The 13862-nt window shown below is 39.9% G+C and overlaps 1 protein-coding gene across 6 annotated transcripts in view; it reads left to right on the top strand.

Annotated features, from left to right (window-relative positions):
- shroom3 (shroom family member 3) overlaps window positions 1-13862 on the top strand; it is a 104911-nt gene that overhangs the window by 65409 nt on the left and 25640 nt on the right. Inside the window, exon 1 of one of the 6 annotated variants that reach the window (XM_007233964.4) lies at window positions 8829-9004. The exons of the other annotated variants lie outside the window; for them this stretch is intronic. Coding sequence (XP_007234026.3) covers window positions 8844-9004 — 161 coding nt within the window. The 5' untranslated portion in view covers window positions 8829-8843. Of the gene's footprint in view, window positions 1-8828; window positions 9005-13862 lie in introns of those variants that run through there. 6 annotated transcript variants of the gene reach the window in all.

Raw genomic sequence — 13862 nt, 5'->3', positions numbered from 1 at the left:
CGTTTTTGAATTCAAATGAAGCAACAGATGTAGTCAATCATAAGTTTAATATTTTACCTTTTTAGTCAACTTCACTGTGATCTATAGTTGTATAAATCCATATTCCGCCATTTTAAGCCTCTCTTCTGTGTTTAAAAGGCGCCTGTTCTGTGTGTGTGAGGCTCGTCTGTGTGTGGTGTGGCAGCCTGCTGTTCCCTGATTGGCTGGACGCAGCGCGGCGGCCGGATTCATTTGAATAAAGTTGAGATCTGTTCAACTTTCCTGCCGGAGGGGGGGGCTGCGCTCAACGCAACGCAACCCAGTATGCACCGCGGCATGCGGCGGCTCTCTCCATTGAAATGAATGGGATGCGTCGGGGCTTAAGTGCCAGTGGACGCGTACCGTAACTTGAGCCGCGGTGAACTGTTTACACCCCGCCCCCACGTGTCTTTCTATATGACTCAGACTGATGTAATCATGTGTGGGAGGGTTTTTTGTGATTTTCTGAAAGCCTATTGGTCAGTTTTACACAACCAACAGAGATGACAGACACATGAATCCACCAATTATAGATGAGAGGCTGGTGACAGACACATGAATCCACCAGTCGCAGATGAGAGGCTGGTGATAGACACGCGAATCCACCAGTCACACAAGAGAGGCGGACCGTATTGCTCGTCTAAAAGGCATATAAATCCGGACCTGAGTGACGTACAGACTCAGGATTGGATATCATAAAAGGGCGGACTCTGTTGATTCAGGAAATGTTTGAACTGTGTTTCTGTGCCGTATTATTGCAAATCTATTTATAGAAACACCCAGCAACGCTGCGTTTGACGCGCCCGCGCGTCCGTCGTCTGGAAAGGGTTAAACTTTACACTTTCAGTGTTAATTTAACACTAACAGTGTTGATTTAACACTGCCAAATTTCCTGTGTACTATGATAAACTAAACAGTGAATAGTAAATTACTGTTTGCTGTAAGAATGTTACCATAACTAGTTTAAGTCTCTACTGGTGTTTTATAGAATCCAACAAAAATATGTCCCATTTTTTATGTCCAAGTGTAGCATCATTCGTATTGCCCCAGATTATCATTGCTCCAGGTTAGCATTGTTAGCAGTGCCCTAGGTTATCACTGTGAGCATTGCCCCAGGTTAGCCTTGTTAGCATTGCTCCAGGTTAGCATTGTTAGCCGTGCCCTAGGTTATCACTGTGAACGTTGCCCCAGGTTAGCATTGTAAGCATTGTCTTAGGTTAGCATTGTTAGCATTGCCCCAGGTTAACATTATTAGCATTGTCCCAGGTTATCAGTGTTAGCATTGCTCCAGGTTAGCATTGTATCAATTGACAACAACTCATTAAACTGTAAATAGCACATACACACACAATGGAAACATCACATTACACAGTTGAAAACAGCATTACATAATACATCTGATTATGTGACTTTGACCTCATTTTTGACATCAGTTTTTTAAGTAAAAACAGAGAGTAGATAAATCTTTTAACATTATTTTGTGCCATCACACATTATGCAGCAAAAAGCAACCATTTATTTTGTCAGTGCTATTAGCAACAACTCATTTGTGTTGATTTTTTGTGGATTTTGAGTTACTACTGCTATTGCTTTCTAATTCATTTTGAAGTCTTGGAACAAATTACCAATGTAAGGTGAGGTGGTACTGTACAGAAGTACCTGTTCTTACACTGTCAGTAACCACAAAAGCAAATATGAGGTTAGCATGATGCTAATTGAAATGTAAGCTTCCATTATGCCTTAGCCTCTTAGCTCTGGAGCAATTTTTTAAAGTGCAAACATGTCTTGGCTGGGGTTAAGGGGAAAAGTGTCTAATGATGTTTGTTCACCACACATGTCCTTTAAAGAGGATAGGAGGAAAGCCCTTGCCTGCTAAATGTGCCCTGTGCATTTCTCTTTTAACTGCTTTTACTTTCTTTCCCCTTTTGGTTCTTTGTTTTCTTTTCACTCCTTCCATTTCTGCTCTGTATACTTATGCTATAAATACAGCTGCCTCCTACCGCTCTCTTTCGTCCTAATAAGGTGGCGATGGGAAGGTCGTTCGGTGGAATTCCTCAATAACTGGATTCCTCAGCGCTGCTACCAGTGGAATCCAGGACAGGGGAGTCACTATGGCAACAGGCTGAGAGGGTTCTTGAGGCGTTCTTCTTATTGTGCTAGAGCATCGTTACAGTCTGCTGGGAGCAGTAATAGTTTATAGTTATAGTCTGTAGATGTTTACTTTGTAGTTGAGCTACATTCATTAAAATACACAATATGTACAAAAGTGTCTAGACCCTTTTTCTAATTAGTGGATGTAGCTGCTTTCATAAAGGTGTTCACGAAGCTTTTTTATTCGCTGTAGAAAAACACTGACCAATAGTATGGGATGCACCACTAAAGCAGAGATACTGATTGGTTCTGACTTTGATTTTAGCTGTTTGTTGTCCTGACTCCAGCTAAACCAGAGATTCTTATTGGTCCTGCCTTTGAATTTGACTATCTGTTGACCTTCCCCCCAATAAAGCAGAGATTCTGATTGGTTTTGTCTTTAAGTTTGGCTGTCTGTTTATCCGACCCCTGCTGAACCTGAGATTCTGATTGGTTTGATCTGAGTTTGTCTTTCTGTTGCCTTTCCCCAACTAAAGCAGAGATTCTGATTGTTTCAATCTCTTGAGTTTGACTGGTTTTTGTAGTTCCTTAGCTAAAACAAAGATTTTGGTTGGTTTGGCCTCTGAGCTTAACATTTTGTTCTTCCATGCCCTAGGTATAAGTTTGGCTGACTTTTTAGTCATGCCCACAGTTAAAACAGAGATTCTGATCTGTTCTCTGAGTTTAACTGTCTGCCAAACTGGTTCTGGTTAGTTCTGCTTCCACGTTTGGCATTCTGTTTTTCTGCCCTGCAGCTAAAGCAGAGTTTCTGCTGTAAAATTGCCAGTGAGAACAAAATTCCTAAAGGTGTACAGAAAAAAATATTTCTGTACCGTGCCTTTCCACTCACAGGTTGTATATTTACCTTTAACAAAGGAATTTAAGTGTTAAAGCATCCTTATGTGAGGAATAGTGTTTTTTCCTGGACTTTCTCTACAGTTGTGAAGTAAAATCACAGTTTAAAATTACAGTTTTACCTGACTGCTGTAAATTCAAATCACACTTTGATAGGGCCGCAACTAATGATTGTTTTGTTAGTCGACTACTCTGATGAATTTTTTTTTCGATTAGTCGATTAGTAAATGATTATTTCTGCCATATTTTCTGCCATTCATCTCTAAAAACAATAAAAACAGCTGAACATAAGATTTAAAAGGCATTTAAATGCCTGGATGTTGTTTAAACATGGGAAGTACTAAATTTAGTTAGTAAATATATAATCTGTTGTGTTTGGGCACTTTTGGAGTTGAATTTAAACTGTTTGAGTGAGCCATTTACCCATCCCCCATTGCGCTTGTGTCCCCAGCACTTTGTGTAATGCAGTACTTTTACAAATGAATGATTAGTCGACAATGAAATTTGTAGTCGACAAATTTAAATAATCGACATTGTCGATTATATAAACTAATCATTGCAGCCCTACACTTTGAGTACCTTCTTATGAACAGCTGTACACATGTATTTATTGACAAGCTGGCCTTTTGCAGCTACACCAAACTTCCATAGTGCAGTAGCAGTGTTCTGGCCCGGAGTGGGATTGACTGGGGCACCGTTCTCTCAATTACATTTAGTGGAGCACTAAACTGACTCAGGTACTAAGATAATAATGATACATACTGTTGCTTTAAAGAATAAAAAGCGAGCTTTTTCTACACTAAAGACATGCAAACTCTTTCTACGACCCAAACATTACTTTTTGCTCATGTGTATACAGTATATGTTTGTGAGGAGTTGAGTGATGGTTTTGTAAGTGTGATGTTTCATCACTAAGACGCACAGACCCTCACACAAGCCCTGAGATATACACACTATTAATTGCAGTGTCTGGATCAGTGCCCAGAGCCAGTGTGTCTGTGCAGAAGATGTGTATAGCTTCCACTGACTCCACCGTCCTGTCTTACTAATGTCCTGAGAGCTCCGTAAGAGACGATCATCCCTCAGGTCTAATCAGAGAGTGAGATACAGATGTTTATTCTGGTGCAGAGTTGATTCCCACCACAGTAACGGCCACTCTTCACATTAAGCTCTTCATGATATAATGATGAGGAGTATGATTTGTTGTTTGGTGAGAAGGCTTTGTCATGAGTTAGTCCAACAGATGGCGCGCTACTTGTTTCTGTAGACACACACACACACGCAATCTTAGAGCTCCATATTTCCTGTCTGTCCTTCAGATAAACCCTCAGAGGCAGTAATTTACATTCTGCTTTGTTTTTTTATATTTCACTTCTTATTGTTTTCATTTACGATTTAAATCAAATTGCACACTTACATAAGTAATTTATAACATGAACAATGATGTAGATAAATTAGTATTGTCTGCAGAATTCTTGCAATAAACAATATAAGCAATTTATTCTGATCCAAAGTCAATTGTTGTTTTTTCCTGTAGTTTACATGTCCCAGGTTATAATTATTACCATATACAGTACCAGTTAAAAGTTAATATTTGTTCTTTATTTGAATTGTTTACTACTTAAATGACCACTTACTACTTATTATTTGCAGCTTAAAACTATAAAGGAATACATTTGCAATTAAGTAATAGATGAAAAGAGTGTTTGGCCTCCACAAACACCTGACCTAAACCCAGCCTAGGTGGTGTGGTATTAGTTTTATTTAAGTATGCTAATACTGAGATCTGGCCAATAGCAATCCGATCCGAAAACCTAAATGATGAGTTCTAGCTAATATGAATCCAATGCAAGAACCTTAATTGGCCAATACCACTTTGATCCGACACCGTTCCAAGTACCTTTATGCTTATCATACTTATCAAAATACCTGTATATTGGGCAGTGCTGATCTGATACTAATTCAAGTTATGCAGTGCTGAGCAGTAGTTCAAACTAATCCAATCCAAACCTATACAAGTACTATAATGCTGAGTGTTTAATGGAAACAATCTGATTCAGTACTGATCTAATCTCTTAAAGTTAAATATCAATACTGATCCAATTAACTTAATGCTGGGTATCAACCACTACTGATCCAATTCAATATCCAATTCAAAGTACTGGACTGCTGAGTACCAAGGGCAATACCAAAACAAGTTCATACTATATCATTTTATACTAATCAGAGCACCTTACGTTTCAAGTGACAAGTTTTAAATGAATCAGTATCAGAAGACACCAGTCCAATATTATACCATTCTGAGTTCCTTAATAAAGTAACCATTGCCACTCAATGTTGATACCGTCTGTGTCCTGCTGTATCTCTTTAAGTAGAAATTAGTCAGTCAGGTCAACTTTTATGGATGTTACATAGCTAGTGGTGGATGTGTGGAGGGGATTTATTAACCCTGAAAACCCTTAAGATTGATATGTAAGAACAGAGTTTGTAATCAAAGTAGCTCTACGTGCAGAAACGAAGAGGAAAAAAGGACAGCTCAATCAATACAGCTAGACTCCAGGATGTCTCAAGTCACTGAGGAATTTGCACCTTTGTCTTCAACAAGGTCCAACAAAACATGGGTTGTTTGTCAATGTCGCTGATAACAGAACATACTAAAATTTGATATGATTTTTTCTGACTTTTAACTCTACTTGTTTCTTGTGTAAAATTTGTATTTAGTAGACACTTTTTTCTCACGATGCACCAAATGCAAGTCAAGTAAAAAAAAAGTCTAATAGGAATAGTCTAATAACTAGTCAAATAAACTAGTTATCTTTCAGTATAATTTCTCTTTTAATTTGCCGTAATCTTTGTGCATCCCTGCCTCTTCCCATGTCGTTCCCATGCAGTAACTCACACCGCCCGGATAAAGATGATGTTTGGTTTGCAGACAGAGTTTTCCATACATTCCTAAAGCCTGTGTGGACTCTCATTTCTTAGCTCATAGGCAGGATTATACATTATCATAACGCTGACCTGAATTAATCACTGTATATCTCTGTTCCCTGGACAGCTAGATCCCAAACTGGGTTCTTCTGCTGTCTGTCAGTATCTACATTACTACCATGGTTCCTCTGGGATCTGCATAGCAGTGTAGTGACAGGATCTCTCAGCAATAGATAGCCAGAGATAAGGATCTGAGGACCCCGTGGGAGTCTGGGGGGACAGTCACTGTCGATTTGCCCCCTCCTACTGAGTTCCCCTTCTTACCCTTCTTCAAAAGGGTCATAATGGTGTGGCCTGTCTGACATTTGATATCCTATCTCTACATGCTTCCCTACATGGAAAGAGCAACAGAGTCACACGTTTGGGACTGCTGCTTTCTATACAGGGCATGTCCACTTTGACATGCCGGCATTTTTTCTTGATGACACTTTTCTAAAGCCAGATAGCAGAGAGGTCTGGAATGTGAATGTTTGTTTGAGCTTGTGTTGGTAATGGTCAGAATATGTAGGAGATTGTAATCATAGTTAATAGTTTTCTTCCAGAATGTCTCAGAAAAAATAGGACATCTGCTCATCCATTGTTTCTTTTGAAATCAAGGGTATTAAATAGAGCACAGTTCCACTGCTTCACAGCACAATGCTGGGGCTTAAAGGTGTGTGCCAGAGACCGTCAAGGCTGATTATCCAAGTACAAAATTTTTGCTTCCACATGAAGCAGGTGAGGTGACCTCTGTATCTTTTGCGGATAAAAAAAAGTTATCCTTAATCTAGTCAAGATAATCGTCTATGAAGAGGTTAGTTTATTATGAATCCCTCCAGTATTTGAGATTCAAACACTGAATATTTTTTCTATTGAGGCTCTGCACGAAATGAGAAATTCAGTTGTCTGTGGTAAAGGTAACAATGGCAACAAAAGCCATGTGGAGAGATCATTGACCTAGTGCATAAGTAGGGAATAAGAGTGGGCTGAGAACTGGTCCCTGAGGAACACAATTCATAACGTAATGAGGTGTTGAAAGGAATCGTCTCCTGTATACCCGGTTCAGTCAGCCTTGGAGAAATGATGGCGATAGACAGTTCAAGTTCGAGTCAGAAGGTGCGGAAATCAGATCTGAGGTCTCTGAGGATAGATTCGGTAACTGCTTCAGATTCGTCATCCTAACCTGAGCGGTTGTTTTTCTGGGGAACGGATTTGTTCCACTTCTTCTGAGTTTTGGACAGGTTTGAAGGTTTAAGGTGATTACAAGTGATGTGAAGGCTTTGAACATGGTTTAGAGGATGTATATGCCTGAGTTTGTTTGGCAAATGTTTATGAACCATGTATGTTTGTGTCCATTTGAGTAGCGTTCACGTGACAGTTAGTATGGATAGTGTTTGAGTTAGTTTGGCTTAATGATTGCACTGCAGTCAGCAGTGGAAAGACTAAGCGCTCCTTTCTCAGTCAATGAGCAAAGAGGGGATTTGAACCTCTCCTCAATCCACACCCCATTTTTCCCTTTTCGCTCCATCCCACCATCTTTCTCCCACCACCGTCTCCCTCCCTCTTGTCTAATCCTCCAGTTTCAGTTTCCTTTAGATCAAACAGATTTGCAACCAATGTTCCCCAGGCTCAGATAAGGTTTCTGCACCCAGACACACCCTGCCATAGACCGACCCCACAGAGGATAGAGAGAGAGCGATGGAGGGAGGGGAGAGAGAGTGAGGCAGAGAAAAACACAAACAGAGGCAGATGGATAGAAGGGGAAAGACAGCAAAAAAGAAAGAGAGAGACAGACAGAGAGGAAGAGGCAGACCTAGACCTAGGTAGTCACAGATGGCGAGAGAGGGAGTGAGATGTTTTTCAAGCCGGAGGTTTTTGAAGACCGGGGTGTGAACGAGTGTCTGTTACAGATCTGTTGCATTCCTGGGGCTCGGCTTACGTTGGGAGGGTCCGCTTGTCCGAAGGGAAAATCCTGGAGTCTCCCAGGAGACGCACCACGGAAAAGTGCGGAAATCCGCCACCATTGTGCTTGAGCTGAAAGAGAGGTGCCAGGGCTGCATGATGGCTTTGTGAAACACTCCCATACCCTGAATCCTGTACTCCAGACTAGAGAATCCAGAAATGTGTGACAACAATGAGGGGGAGGTTGTGTAGTCCCCATGCTGTCATTATATCTCTACATCAACAGGCAGAGGCAGGTGAAAACACCTGTTCCACTACAACTCAGTGTCTCCCTGTGGGTCACGGCATCCCTGCGTGGTCTGACGCTGGTGAATTATTATAGCTGTGATACGAACACACCCTTAAACTGGTGTTACAGATCTTTCCTGTCCATTTCAGCCATAATAACGCCCCCAGCCATGGATGTGCCCCATGAATTCACACTGGGGTCACATGTTGACAGATAGGTTCAGAGAGAAAAAGGGAGGAAGACGAGAAAATAGAGAAAGATGAACACACAGAGACGTCTTTGTTCGGCTGTGTGCACGCATGCTATCATGTGTTAGTGTTCGCTCCCAGCGTTCAAACTGGAATAGAGCTCTGCATCAGAGACGTTTTTTCTTTGCCTGATCTTTCCGTCCTCCTCTTCATTCTTTTCCTTTCCCTTTGTTCCTTCCAATTTCTTTCACCTCATTTCTACCCGACATACCTGTCTTTCTGACCTCTTCATCTATGTGCCTCTCTGGCTCCGCCCTTTCTGCTACTGGTTTGTCGGAAGCAGGATGTTTATTTTACAGCCTTATCATATGAGTCGTAATGACGTTTAATTGCACGTTTTAATGACGGGACAGTTTGCGTCTCCATGTTGCTAACCGCTTGGCCCCAGTTGCTATTTACCATTTGAGCTTGAGAGTTCAGCGGGTACGGAACAGATGGAGCTGCTGGGTGCGTTTTACCGCAGGAAACTGCGTAGGAAGCAGAAGAGGTCTGAGCTCGGGAGGTCAGATGGCGCACTGTGCAAGGCACCCTCGGAGACCAGTGTCAACAGCCTGGCAACCGGTCTCATCTCCAAGGTGCTCAGATTCACCTCCAGGTAACGGTTGTTTAGTTACTTGGTAGATGTTACATGTGACAAGGTCCATCCTGTTGTGCCTGGTGTTAACAACCAGACACTTGGTGTACCAGGTAATGGTTTCTACTTTTTTTGTTGTATCTGGTAGTGCTCTTTAGGCATTTGATGTTCAGTGCGACTGTCAGTAATTGGCTGTGTTAAAAAATTGTTTCTAGGCGTTGTATGCAACAGTGTTTGGGTGCTTTATATTGTGCCTGGCATAGGTAACAAGGCTCTTATTGTTACAGGTAATGGTTAACAGGTTCTTTCCAGGTTGTGTTTAGTTGTATGTTTTAGGCCATTGGTGTTCTCGGAAACTGTCAGTAGTTGATGGTTGTGTCTGGTAATAGTCTTGAAAATGGACATGTGTGCCAGGTAACTGTCATCAGGTGAAAAACTTGAGAAAAGCATGCAGTTAAATGCAGGGATGTTGCTGGATAGATTTCTAGACAGGAGTCTTAACAAAATTAGATTGCCTGCTTTCTGCCTTTTTATTTTAAATCTACATGTCTTTTTCATGTCATTAGATTTGGTTTTAGACATTTTTTAATCTCTTTGATCAACATTTTCCAAAAAACACAAATGGAATTTTGATTACTGGGTACAGCAAATATGTCAGATATGTGGAGTTATTATCCTCCCTTGATGAGATAACTGGTTCCTCTATCTAGACAGCACAATTTCCTGTTTACCCACCCAGTTTTAAGTGCTGCGTGTCCAATCAGACGATCAGCTTCTACACGGGGTTGGACCGAGATCAGTAACTTATTATCTTTATTTATTTTTATATTTTTCTTTAAAGTTCTTTATAGGCTGTTTATATTCAGATTTTATCCAGAATGTATTATGAAAGTGACTCTTCATTTCATCATTTCTTCTAATGTTATAAAAACCTGTCTGATGGACACTCATATGCCAGTGCTCTACAGCACAAAATTCTGCACTGAAATATTTTTTTTTTCCTGGTACATTTATTTTGACAAGAACACACTGTTCAATTAATTATACTGTTTAAATAATTAACTAATGTTCTAAGTATTTTATAATAAAAAATATATATCAGTGAAATACATTAATGAATTGTTTTAACAGGTTTTAGATGACAGTTTTCACACAACTAAACAGAAAATAATTTGTTTCTCTGAGTAAACATTGAACATTCTCTCATAAAACTCACAATTGTTACACTAAAACTAATAATTTACACAATATACAGTAAAGAAAATAATTATTTGATCTCTTCAATGACAAAGACCTGAATAGTCTATAATTTTAAGGGTAGGTTCATTTTAACAGTGAGAGAATATCAAAAATAAAATCCAGAAAATCACATTGTACAAATTATATACATTTATTTGCATTTTGCAGAGAGAAATAAATATTTGATCCCTCTGACGAACAAGACTCAGTCAGATGTTATTTGTAGTTGATGATGAGGTTTGCGCACATTTCAGAGGAGTTTTGGTCCACTCCTCTTTGCAGATCATCTCTAAATCATTGAGATTTTGAGGCTGTCGCTTGGCAACTCTGAGCTTCAGCTCCCTCCATAAGTTTTCTATTGGATTAAGGTCTGACAACTGGCTAGGTGTGTCTTTTTGAGCCACTCTTTTGTTGCCTTACCTGTATGTTTTGGGTCATTGTCGTGCTAGAAGACCCGGCCGCGACCCATTTTTAATGTCCTGGCAAAGGAAAGGGGGTTGTCACTCAGGATTCTTTGGTACATGGCTCCATCCATTCTCTCATTAAGGCAGTGAAGTAGTCCTGTGCCATTAGCAGAGAAACACCCCATAATATAATGTTCCCACCTCCATGTTTAACAGTGGGTATGGTGTTCTTTAAATCGTAGTCAGCATTTTTCTTCTTTCTTCTTATTTTTGTCTCATCTGACCCCAACACCTTCTCTTCTGCTGCCAGAAATGCAGTGTTTTGTCCATTTATTTGTACCAGTATGTCTTATTGGAGTTTTAGGAAAATAAAATGACCCAAACATTACACAGTACAGTGAGTCCAAGAAGTATTTGATCCCTTGCTGATTTTCTTTGTTTGCCCACTAATAAAGACACTATCCTTCTGCACTTTTAATGGTAGATATATTCTAACATGGAGAGACAGAATATCAAGACAAAAATCCAGAATATAATTTTAAAGAATATATTTTAATTAATTTGTATTTCAATGAGGAAAATAAGTATTTGATCCCTCTTGCCAAACACACTCAATACTTAGTGGCAAAGCCTTTGTTTGCAAGCACAGCGGTGAGACGTTTGTTGTAGTTAACCACAAGTTTAGCACACACACCAGGGGGAATTTTGGCCCACTCTTCTTTGCAGATCCTCTCTAAATCATGAAGGTTGGTGGGCTGTCGCTTGGCAACTCTGACCTTCAGCTCCCTCCATAGATTTTCGATCGGATTGAGGTCTGGCAACTGGCTGGGCCACTCCATGACCTTAATGTGATTTTTCTTGAGCCAATCCTTTGTTGCCTTTGCTGTATGTTTAGGGTCGTTATCATGTTGGAAGACCCAACCACGGCCCATTTTCAGATCCCTGGCAGAGGTTGTCCCTCAGGATTGTGCGGTACATGGCTCCATCCATCTTCCCAGTGATGCGGTGAAGTAGCCCTGTACCCTTGGCAGAGAAACACCCCCAAAACATTATGCTTCCACCTCCATGCTTGACGGTGGGCACAGTGTTCTTGGGGTCATAGGCAGCATTTTTCTTCCTCCACACATGGCGGGTGGAGTTGAGGCCAAAAAGTTCAATTTTGGTCTCGTCTGACCACAAAACCTTCTCCCAATAACTTGGTTCATCTTTCAAATGATCATTGGCATACTTGAGGCGCGCCTCCACATGTGCTCTCTTCAGCAGGGGTACCTTTCGGGCACTGCAGGATGTGAATCCATTGTTGCGCAAAGTGTTGCCAGTTGTTTCCTTGCAAACTGTGGTCCCAGCTGCCTTCAGGTCATTTGCTAACTCCTGCCGAGTGGTTGCAGGACGATTTCTGACCGTTCTCAGCATCATTGCCACCCCATGAGGCGAAATCTTCTTTGGAGCACCGGGCCGAGGTCTGTTGATTGTCATGTTATACTCTTTAAACTTTCTGATAATTGCACCAATAGTTGTTACTTTCACATCCAACACATTACTAATCTTTTTGTAGCCCATTCCAGCTTTGTGAAGGTCAACAATTCTGACTCTGAGGTCCTGTGACAGCTCTTTGGTTTTACCCATGTTGGAGACTTGAAATCTGTGTGATCTGTCTGATTCTGTGGACAGGTGTTTTTCACACAAGTGATTAGTGAGAACAGGTGGCTTCAGGTCAGGTAACAAGTTGATTGGGAGTGTCTAACTGGTCTGTAAAAGCCAGAACTGCTAATGAATACTAAGGGATCAAATACTTATTTCACTCCATGAAATACAAATCAATTAATATATATTCCTTAGATTTATTTTCTGGATTTTCTTTTTAATATTCTGTCTCTCCATGTAAGAATACATCGACCATTAAAAGTATAGAATGATCATGTCTTTATTAGTGGGCCAACGAAGAAAATCAGCAAGGGATCAAATACTTCTTGGACTCACTGTAGGTGTTTGGAATCTTCAGCTCAGCACCCTCAAGCACATAGCTGAGGGTCAACATAATGTTTTGTCTTGAAAATAGGCGGAGAAGTAGGAGAATTGCCAATAGAAGACTTTCTGGAGCAGATATATATGAACCTTTTGAAAGTAAAATATTTTTTATGCCCTTAATTTAGAAAAAGCCATTAATGAGTATGTGTCCCAATTAGGGGTGTACCATGTGGTGTCATGCACAATATATCCATATTGTGATAATCGCAGTATTTTGTTTGGCAAGCAGTTTTGTATTTGGTTTGTTGTATATATGTATGCACTAAATATTGTGCACTTTAGCATTTAAGTAGATTTCTTGGCTGATTTACTGTATTTTTATGTTACATTATTTATTTTGTTGCATCATTATTTATTACAAAAAATTACAACAGATTTGTTGTTTACAAAATCTAAAAAGTGTAAAGATTTGTCTGTTTTTGATGAATGTTTGTGTAAACGTTCCAGATTTATTGTTATTTATTTATTTATTTATTTATTATTATTATTTTTACATTTACACATTTACTGCCACAAATCACAAAAATACAATAATAATATTGTGATATTATTTTTGGTCTATATCGCCCACCCCAATATTTTGTTCCCATAATGTACCTGATGTAACAAAATTAAATTGTAAGTCTATCTAGATAAGAGCGTCAGATAAATCCCATAAATGTAACCTAACAGCCTGATGTTATCAGCTAATTCAGACATTATAAGGCCCTGATGTTCATTAAATAAACAAGACACAAGGAAATCATAATGACGAGGCTGGACTAAGGCTAATGGTGCAACACAGGCTGAGCTCGAACTAGAACTGATTGTATAGAATTAGGTTCTGGGACTGAATGAAGGCTTAATTAGCTTAGACTGGCCTTTAGCCTCTTTCTGAGGCTGCTAATCTTAAGTCATTAAGATTTGAATGGGTCACGCTGATCAGCAGTTCATTGCACAGGCTACAATACGGACTGGTGTGTGTGTGTGTGGCAGGGGGTGAGAAGCAGAGTCTTTATCCTCCAGGCAACTGAAACCGAAATTATTACAGGCAGTGCTTTTATTTTTGTATTAAGGAAGATGACAAATGCAACAGATACAGAAGCCACATTTTGTCACATTTTACTCCAGTCCATGTTCATAGTGAACCCATATTGTTAAATACCCAGGTAATTACAGAATCACTACATGAAAAGTGGAATATATATAATTTTTGGTTCATTTTTTTG

The sequence above is a fragment of the Astyanax mexicanus genome, chromosome 17 (assembly GCF_023375975.1).
Source record: "Astyanax mexicanus isolate ESR-SI-001 chromosome 17, AstMex3_surface, whole genome shotgun sequence".
NCBI classification, from domain to species: Eukaryota; Metazoa; Chordata; class Actinopteri; order Characiformes; family Acestrorhamphidae; genus Astyanax; species Astyanax mexicanus.
This window is presented reverse-complemented; position numbering and strand designations above follow the sequence as displayed.